The sequence below is a fragment of the Sinocyclocheilus rhinocerous genome, unplaced genomic scaffold (assembly GCF_001515625.1).
Source record: "Sinocyclocheilus rhinocerous isolate Xijiao unplaced genomic scaffold, SAMN03320098_v1.1 scaffold852, whole genome shotgun sequence".
NCBI lineage: Eukaryota > Metazoa > Chordata > Actinopteri > Cypriniformes > Cyprinidae > Sinocyclocheilus > Sinocyclocheilus rhinocerous.
Genome location: NW_015626422.1, coordinates 1 through 10650, shown reverse-complemented (window position 1 = coordinate 10650; position 10650 = coordinate 1). Strand labels below are relative to the sequence as shown.

Genomic DNA, 10650 nt, shown 5'->3' with positions numbered 1-10650 from the left:
TGTGTGTGTGTGTGTGTGTGTGTGTGTGTGTATACAGACTCCAGCAGATCGCAGACAGGCTCGTGGAGTATTTTGCTGCAGCCGGTCTGATGGAGCGAGAGCGGGAGCGAGTGAAGATTCACGGCACCGTCATGAACACACTGTTCCGGAAAGATCCGTCAGGTGAGACGGCCAACAACAACAGCCCTCAGTCACCATCACTGATCCCTGATCAGTTTCAAATAAGACCTCCTTTAATCCTGCTGTGAACACGTCACTCATAGCGAACATGATCATGATCACAATTACTGAGTCAAGCAGATGCCAAACTAACCGAACAGACTGTCAGGAATGACATAAACAGACCGACAGCGTGTTTATCAGGAGTCTGTTTGTCAGGATGACTTTGTGTGCTTTTATCATCTTTGTTAGTTTTTTATAAATGCTCCTATTGAGCATTAATTTTATTTCAGTTTTAGTGTAGTTTTAGTACTTCAGCTTAAATGTAAAACAAAAATGAGAAATGTTGCCTTGGCAAATAACTGAAATAAAATAAGTTGAAGTTCAAAAATTCCTAAAACTAAAATAAAATTAAAGCTAAATAGAAATAGTTAAAAACAAATAGACAAAAGCACATAACAAAATTGGTAAAACTAAAACTATTAGAAATAATTTTTGTTAATTAAATCTGAAATAGAATTTAAATATTAGATGGAAAAATGTAAATGTAAAACAAAAATACTACAAAAATACCTTGGCAACTAATTGAAAAAAAAAAAGTGCAAAAATTACTAGAACTGAAACTGTAATAAAATTAAAGCTAAATATAAAAAACGAATAAAAATGACAAAAACACCCCAAAAAATTTGTATTAAATTAATAAATTTTAATAGTTTTAATTTTAAATACGAGTAATTTATGTTTTTTAATTTTTATTCATTTTTTAAAATGCATCTATTTGGCTTTATTTCACATTTAGTTTTAGTAATTTTTGTACTTATGTAACTTGTTTAAACCTACGGGACGGATTGTCAGGAATGAGGTAAACAGACCAGCAGCGTGTTTCTCAGGAGCTTGTTTGTCAGAATGTTTTTCTTCGCCGTGAATGTCGTCTTCTCACGAACACAAAGCTCTCATTCAGCTGCTCTGTGTTTGTGTTCATGGCTGTTTGACTGTCAACAGTTCTGACCGTGTTCATGCTGACATCAGCCAGTCACTGTGCTGTTTTCAATTTAGTTTCTGAGTAACGTTATTCAGACCACAACATGATCAACACATCTCATTACGTCTGAAACACAGACTCTAACCTGACCTGTGTTTCTCTCAGCGGAGGATAAAGGAGCTTCAGCGAGACCCAACGCTAAAGATCGAGAAGCTTTTAATGCCAAAAACATCTTACAGGTGAGAAATGTGATCAAAGTGACAGTAAAGACATTTATAATGTTACAAAAGTTTTCTATTTCAAATAAATGCTGTTCTTCTGAACTTTCTATTCATCTGTGAATCCTGAAAAATAAAATGTATCACAGTTTCCACAGAAATATTGTGCAGCACAACTGTGCTCAACATTGATAATAATCAGAAATGTTTCTTGAGCAGCAAATCAGCATATTAGAATGATTTCTGAAGATCATGTGACACTGAAGACTGGAGTAATGATGCTGAAAATACAGCTGCACATCACAGAAATAAATTACAGTTTAACAGATATTCACATAGAAAACAGCTGTTTTAAATTATAATAATATTTCACAATTTTACTGTATTTTATGATCAAATAAATGCAGCCTTTGTGAGCAGAAGAGACTCAAAAACACTGTAACCCCAAAGATTTGAACCATAGTGTAAGTGTATATAAATAAATCCACTTATAGTTCACATACAATATAAAATCTTAGCAATCCAGACATTATACTGATTGCAACATGAGAGGAGACCAGATATAATAGTATATTTAATATTCATGCTACTTATGTAGTACTCCATGCTGTTACCGTAGTACAAAAACACAGTTTTCTATTAAATGCCCAAATTAACCTGTTATTTGCACAGAATATAAACACAAATAACACAAGTGTGGTTTCTGAAGCCCCCTGATGGCAGGCAGCGGAACTGCAAGATATTCTGTTTTTTTTGAGCAGGAGCAGCTTGTCCCGTCCAGAAGAGGCTACGCCTGCTTTCTCAGAACTTCTGCTCCTTTATATGGTCAAAATCATTCTGGGAATCAAATGAAAGTTGATGTAAACAACTTAATTCGCTCTTTCTTTGAACATCTGCTCTCTGGTTCTGGAGCGTGTGACTGAACACACTGTGCACATGCGAGGGAGTTTGCTGTTTATGCCATTAAATCGCTCTGAAGTGTCACTTCTGAATCCTCCCTCAGCTGGTTTCCATAGTAACGGCTGATTCTGTCATGCAAATATTTATCAATTTCACCCTGAATAATAATATGCTTGTAAATGAAGCGTGACGCCGTGGGCCTAAACTGAGACTCTGTTTCTCCACAGATGTTCGGCGAGGTTTATTTCGGCGCGTTTGAGCTGAATTCGGTGCAGATCTCTCAGAGATTCTCCACTGACAGCACGGGATACTACTCCTCTGCGGGACGCGTCACATTCTCTTGACGGGACACTAAAACACCGCTCTGGACTTTGCTGATGAATGCATCCAAATTCGCTGTTTTGAAATTGGATTAAGCATTAATAATCTGTCATGCATTGTAAATATTAATATAAATACCATAAAGAGCATTTTAATGGAACGGCTTGTGTGCAGCATCATGTCATCAATATTTCTCTGCCTTTTTCCCTGAAGTTTTAGTTGCATATATTTGCATAGGAGAGTGCTGACATACAGAAAACTACCAGAGCGATGCAAGCCACACTTTTACTGATGCATTTGTGCAGCATTTATAAACCCAGAGCATAAACCCAAATGCCACTGGATTCAGAGTAATGCAGTTGATTTCGAAGGTTTAGGTGATGCTGATGGTTAAAAATCTCAATGAAAGCAACTACTGTAAGCTTAAAACCAGTATAATAGTGAGTTTTATCACAGGTACGTGTGTTATCAAATGCTGTTTACTTTAAAGGGTCCTTTTTTGGGGTCCCTTCTGGAGTTTGAATGCTGCTGGTCACTCGCTGCTTTCATTATGTGGAGAAAAACACTGAAGAAAGAACATTTGGTGAGTTTGGTGACCATTTCAGTTTCTTTACATTGTTCCTTTAAAGCTGTGTTTTCAACCTTTTTGACTCCACAACAATATTTGAACTCCCACACCAAGTAGGCAACTACGTTTCCTCTACATCTATCTATCTATTTGTTCGATTATTTTAGTCTAGTCTAGTCTAACCCTAACCCTAACCCTAACGTGGAATTTAACTGAATGTTAAGAGTCCTTGGCCTGGTTTCACAGTCAGAGCTTAGACTAAGCCAGGATTAGGCCATAGTTAGTTTTTATAAACATGCCTTAGAAAAAACATTACTGGTGTGCATCTTGAGACAAAACAAGGACACTGACATATTTTAAGTTCAATCCGTGCAGGTTTCTTTCAGTTGAATCAGTTCAGACTTGCATTTAGTCTGGGACTAGACTTAAGCCTCGTCTGTGAAACCAGGGGCTTATTTTGGCCAGGGAGGATTATGGGAAATGTGGTGACAGGCCTGGTGAATGGAGATTGTGACATTTGTAATATATTAAAATTATTATTATTTTTTTTATATTTATAAATAAAATATAATGTTATCAATAATTTATAATATTAAAAAAATAATATTTTACATTTTTCTCACAATTTCTATCCAATTTTATATATATATATATACAGTATGTGCACACACACACAAAAAAATCATATTTTTATATTATTTAAATATATTAATTATAATAATATAAAAAATATTTTTACTCACAATTTCTAACCAATAAAACATTTTAGAGCTTGGCATTAAAAAAAAAAAAAGGTATATTCACAAATTTTTCATTCATTAAATATTTTATTAGTTTTTATGACTTTTCTCAGATCTAAAAATGTTTAAAACGAGGCTTCCAGGGTTTTAATGATGATAGGAATCCTGGTGCTTTTTGAGAGGATGAATTCAAAGAAGCAATATTTGAGTTTTAGTTAATTTAGCTGATTTGAGTGCTTGTTTTGTTATATTTTAAATCATTTTTAGTCAAGCCCCCTGGTTGAGAAGCACCGTTTTAAAGTGTTTTGTGTTGCTGTCAGTCAGTGTCCAGCAGGAGGCGCTATAATGTTAAAATTAGACTGTTGTGTTCGCTCTGAGACGCTCTAATATAGAATATAGACACATGAAGTCAGCACTCTTCTGTGCTGTTGCGTTCAAAACAAATCGGTGTTGCATGCATCACCGCATATAGGCTATTAGTGTTTGTGAGGTGGAATTATGCACAGTTCAGACTAATAAATAGGATTTATCAAGGCATTAATTTAATAGAATGCATCCATGTTTGGAACCATGTTTCAGATCTGTGTCTATGAAGCTGACAGTTCAGACTTGGATGTGGATGTACAGTATATAAACACACCTGTGATGCACATTCATAATGTGGCAAGTTGCTTGACAATCCTGAAAGACTTAATGCACAAATGCTTTCAGGGCAAACGTGATCGTGACTTTATTAAAGACTTGTTCTGAATTATTTGCACTTTGCTTACATTTGTTAACATTTTAATATTTATTAAAAATATCTAAATATTTATATTATTAAAAAATAGAATATATTTTTTTAAAACTCAAATTCTATCCAATAAAATATTAAAATATTTTAGAACCTGGCATAGAAAAATGTATATTCGTTAAACAGATGCATAGCCTTTTGATTTTATTAATTTGTATGATTTTTTTTTAAGTCTTTTTAACCAATGATTTGGCATGACTTTTCCAGTTGTTCATTATTCACTGGATAGGGATAAAAAATTTTTTTTTTTAAATATTTTAATATTTAATTTTTAATATTTTTTAAAAGTATAATTTTTTTAACATTAATTTATACTATTAAAAATAATAAAAATTCTTAAAATATTTTAATATTTAATTTTTAATATTTTTTAAAAGTATAATTTTTTTAACATTAATTTATACTATTAAAAATAATAAAAATTCTTAAAATATTTTAATATTTAATTTTTAATATTTTTTAAAAGTATAATTTTTTTAACATTAATTTATACTATTAAAAAGAATAAAAATTCTATCCAATAAATTTTTTTGTATAAAAATATATATTCATTATACAAAAGCCCGTAGATTTTCCAGGTCTAAAAATGTTTAAATTGATTGTGAGAATCCTGGTTGTTTTTGAAGGGATGAATTAAAATAAGAAATATATTTGCTGAGTTTAATGCTTGAGCTTGTTTTGTTGTGTTTTAAGTCATTTTACGTCTCCTGAGATATTAAGAAAGCACTAAGCAGATCTGCTCGTTCACATCTCTGTCATGTTGTTTCTCTGCTGGTTAATTAGTGATGAACTCTTTCTTTCTTCTGCAGTCGTCTGAGGATTAGACTAGAATCTGGGATGAATGGGACTCAGATTCGCTGCTAGTATGCGCTCCTTTATGAATGTTTTGAAGGTGAGTTGTCTGCGACTTGCTGCTGATCACAGGCTGGACCGATCTTAATATGCAGGTCTGACCGACTGCATGTGAGTGAATCTCTCTTTGTTCTGTTTTGCTTTGATTATTAACCTGCTGAGAAGAACAAAAGTGCATCAAAGTGAAATTAGAAATGCAAATGTGATATAAAGTTGTTATGCACTTCCGTGTGTTTATTATTGAAATATCTTTCTTTAATTAATATTTTAAATACATTTTTATATTTTCTAATTTAATTTTATTTTAAAATATATTTTTTGTCTTTTTTTTTTTAAATTAATTTTTGGTGTTATAAATATGTCTCTATAATTTTTATTTTAGTTTGAGTTATTTTAGTAAGTTAAACTAAATAAGAAATGTTGCCTTGCCTAATTTAATTTTTTTAAATATAATTTATATTATTTCAGTTAACACTTATTTCAAGTAATAATTTTTTTAATGGTTTTAGTTTTAGTCTTCGTGACATCACGAATCCTGATGAGTTCTGCAGCTGTGTCCTTCCATCACAAATATTATAATTACAGTTCTGAATTATACTCCGCATCTGCGCCAGAATATCTGAACATCTGGGAATGGGATGCAATAGATTTAAACAGTTTTGCTGTTGTTTGATTACTGTTTGATCAAATAATGCACGGCTTTAAAGACGATGGTGATATTTGTGATCTGCCCACTTGGTTGACAGTAGTATCAATAGTATTAATTTCATAGTATTTTACAGTGTATTTTTGTAGAAAATTTATATATTTTATACATGTATGTCTTATATGTATATGTATATATGTGTATATGTGTATACAGTATGTGTGTGTGTGTGTATATATATATATATATATATATATATAATAATCATGCTATTTTTTGTGCATTTTTAATCCAGTAAAAGACACTATTTCCTCAATGTCAACATTAATTGATGACAAATCGAATTGATCTGATCAAAAGTGACAGTAAAGCCCCGTTCACACAGTAATACCTGTAAATTGCCGTAAAATTACCAGAATGACTTTACCAGTAAATACAAAAATGCACTGTTCACACAGGCTACGACGTTCTGTATTTTTACCGGTAAAGCACCATTCACACATCGGTTTCAAAATACCGGTAAATTCTGTGACGTCTTTAACCGGAAATGACCTCTAAATGGCTTGTAGTCATGGAGGGGTATCCGCGGTCATTGTTTTGTTTTTTTGTCAAATGTTTACATTCATGCAGCTGACGCCTTTAGACCGAACTACACAGCGCGGAGTAAATGCGTCATCCGCGTCAGAATGTTATGATTGGCCCAGAGTCGACGTCTTACGTCAGCGCGGTCTGAACTCGTACGTGCTCACACCGGTAATCTCGTTCTGCGTTCACATGTTGCCAGAACGAATTTACCGGTATTTTTGAAAAGGTCCTGTTCAAACATGATCTCTTAACGGTAATTTACCGGTAAAGTCTGTATGTGGTAAAGGGGCTATTGATAATGTAACAAATTGCAATTTCATATTGGCTAAATGCTGTTAATTGCACTTTTTGTTCATCACAGCGTCCAGAAGACCGGCGTGGTTCTACGAGGGTGCTTAGCACCCTAAAACGAAATCAATAGCACCCTCATTTAATGCTGTAATAATGGCAGATTTGGCAAACAATACAGTAGTTTATGGTTTTGCGCTCTGGAGATCGGTTTCTATTTCAACATCTTTTGCAGCGTTGAGCAATGTAGCCAATCACAGACATATCTGTTGATTTTTTTTAACCCAACAGCCAATCAGAGGCGTTTAAATTAGAATCCACTCACAGCTCAAATCGTCAGAGTTTTTGTTCAGGTGTTGTGTTCAGCACGAATCATCTCATTAAGAGATTGTGCAGCGTTGAGAACTTAATTGATAGTAATGTAACTTTGTGAGATCGCGATGAACTAAGATGAGTGACAGCTTTTAGTGATGATTATATTATAGCGAGAGAGAGAAAGGTCAGATCTCTCTCTCTCTCTCTCTCTCTCTCTCTCTCTCTCTCTCTCTCTCTTCAGTCACCCGAGCAGAGATCAAACCGTCGCCTCGGTTCTCCGTCGTGTTTGCTCGTGAGAAGCTGCTCATGATGCGAGGTTTATGTGTTGTTCAGCTGCTGCTCGCGACGCTGAGCGCGTCTCTGACCGGCGCGAGAGAAGCGCGGGAGACCGAGCAGCAGTGGCTCTCAACCGTGCACCGGTACAGCCGCACCGTCCAACACTGGAGCCGCTTCAGAGACGTGAGTTCAGCCGCCTTTACAGCGCTCGCGATTATTTGTTTGAATTATAACCGAACAAATAATCTGACTGAACTAAAGGTGTATTTTTAAATACAGTTTTCTGTATCGACAAATATCTTAAAAAGTCTTGACTACAGAAATGGTATTGAACGTTTCCACCGTTACTGACAGCGGGGCATGTTGTCACAACGGAAACCATTGGCACTGATTTTAGTTTTTTTTTTGTGTGGAGCAAATGCCAAAACATGCGTATTTATGATGTATTTTAGGCTGTCAGAAAAATGTCAAACTGATAAATCAAGTATAAAAATTAAAACAATAAATCAGTGTATCATATTGAGTTTTTGAGGACGATTTTTTTTTTTTAAATGTTGAATTTATCGATGTTGAAGAGCAAAAAGAGAAACCCTGATGTACAGAGTTACTGAGATATAGACATTGTGACAATTAGCCTCGGTCTCTGCTATTCTGCTGCAATGCAAACTTCAGAATGAAAGGGATTTTTATTCTATCAATCTATCAATCTATCTATCTGTCTGTCTGTCTGTCTGTCTGTCTGTCTGTCTATCTATCTATCATAGCAGTCTTGTCTCCCAATGTGTTGCTTTGATGTTCCCATAATTATTTTAGTCTTCGATTAGAGATGCACAATATATCGATTTGAAACATGGACCCACATATTTTTACTCAGGAATTACTCATGCATCTACAGTACCTTCAATTTATATTGACAAAAATACTTTAAATGTTACTTTTCCATTAGAACAGATTTGTCCATCTTTCAAATCGTACATTATAGTGTTGTGATGCCTAAATGCTGATGTAGAATTAAAAAATATAGATTTTTAGTTTTTAATGTTATGCATTTTTAATATTAACTATTTATTGCACATAACATGCCAATAGTCATTGGACCAGAATTTAAATGTCAGTGCATCTTTAACTTTAATCCATAGAATTACATTTAGAGTTTTGATCAGGGTTAAAACCATAAAAATAGTTTTTGTTACTTGAAATAAATGTTAACGTGACATAAAAACACTTAGACTTATTTTATTTCAACTAATTGCCAATGCAACATTTGTAATTTTCGTTTTAGTTGAAGAACTAAAATATCTAAAATGAAATAAACTAAACTAATAAATAAAAATATGACAATAACATTATGAAAATCACCTCAACATCATTCAAGGTGATAAATTCAATTCCGTTTAGAAAAAACGTTGAAAATATATACAGGCAACTTTGTTTTTGCAAAAGTAATGTATGTTAATAAACACACTGAATTTATGGTCTACACTGTAAAAAATGACCGTGAATTTAACGGTAAAAGACTGTAAAAATGCTACAGTAAAAACCTGTTAAACTGTTAACGGTAAATTCCCCTATTATATACGCTGAAAAACTGTATTGGACATTACATGTATTTTAACAGTTTTGTTCAATAAAACCATATGATTTCTTGCTTTTGATACTTTTTGAACTAATTATTATTGCCTCATTGCTATTATATATGAATTTTAAGTAAATTTAAAGGCTATTGTTCACTTAACCTACATCTATTTGTATTACCACAAAAATTTATTATTAATTATATTTTATATATTTTATAATTTTAGACCAGAACACATGGACATGTTGTCATTCTTACACTATAATACTGAACTTTGATTTCAGTGATTTGGACTATGAGATGGACACTTGCTTCTTGCACTCTATGTTGCACTTTACTTTTGCTTTAAAAAAGGGTTTCATAGAAGCATTTCACGGACGAGAATCCATAAAACATTATTAGACTGTTTTCTAAGGCTGCATGATATATTAAGCCCATTTAAAAATCATAATTAAACATAACTGTGAATTCACCTATGTTGCACTTTACTTTTGCTTTAAAAAAGGGTTTCATAGAAATTTGGAGTTTCACTACTGAAGCCCTCTGTTCATTTTTTTCATCATGCTGGAGACGTCTGTTTAAATCTGTTTACACATTTCTAAGAGTACTTTTAATACTTAAATTTATACTTTTTTATGGTACACTACTGAAGGGCAAAGTTGCAAGTTTAATAAAATATTCTTTAAAATTGTTGATTTTTTGTGTGGGAAATTAATCGTTTAGATTAATCGACAAATTAGTCGATAGATTAATCGAAATAAAAATAGTCGTTAGTGGCAGCCCTACTTCAGTCATTACTCTGAAAATGATTTTTTTGCCGGATCAGCGAGGAAACATTCCCTGCTCTTTTCCACACATGATCCCAGCTCATCTCCATCACGCTGTTAGGACGAGAAAGAGTGAGAAACGAGCGAGAGCTGGTGAGAAATGACAGCTGAAGTCTCGTCTGCTCCCCGAGGCCCTGCTGTCTGGATGAGTTAGCGCTACAGAGACAGACATTGTGCGTTTTGTTTATTTATTTATTTGAGAGAAAGACAGCTTGGGAACCGTCCGTCAGCGCAGGACTGACTCAGGTGACAGAGATTGTGTGTGCGTGTTTTTAGAGCAAGAGATTTTGATTTGGGCTGTGTAGTTGTTCTCGGGTAACCTCATCAGGTTAGCAGCGGTGTGATTGGTTAACTGGAGGACTGTGTTATGGTTCTGTCATTGACACACTACAGGTTTTAGTGTCTTAAAGGCTCCACGCTTGTCTAAAATCAAAAATCAACTCATTTCTGACTCATTCTGACTACGTTCAGGCTTGTTTATATAGTTACTGAGCACCATTTGAATCTATAGAGCCTAAAGACAAGAAAGTATGAAATTAATCTGAAAATGTGCTCACCTTCAGATCATCCCAGATTAGGATGAGTTTGTTTCTTCATCAGGTTT

The 10650-nt window shown here is 33.8% G+C and overlaps 1 protein-coding gene across 3 annotated transcripts in view; it reads left to right on the top strand.

The window, feature by feature from the left end:
- ascc1 (activating signal cointegrator 1 complex subunit 1) overlaps positions 1 to 2740 on the top strand; it is a 9517-nt gene extending 6777 nt beyond the window's left edge. For all 3 annotated transcript variants that reach the window (XM_016521294.1, XM_016521275.1, XM_016521285.1), the window contains exons 8-10: positions 38 to 162; positions 1307 to 1380; positions 2487 to 2740. In XM_016521294.1, the coding sequence (XP_016376780.1) occupies positions 38 to 162; positions 1307 to 1380; positions 2487 to 2603 (316 nt within the window). In that variant the 3' untranslated portion in view covers positions 2604 to 2740. The remainder of the gene's footprint in view (positions 1 to 37; positions 163 to 1306; positions 1381 to 2486) is intronic.
- The last annotated feature ends 7910 nt before the right edge of the window (positions 2741 to 10650 follow it).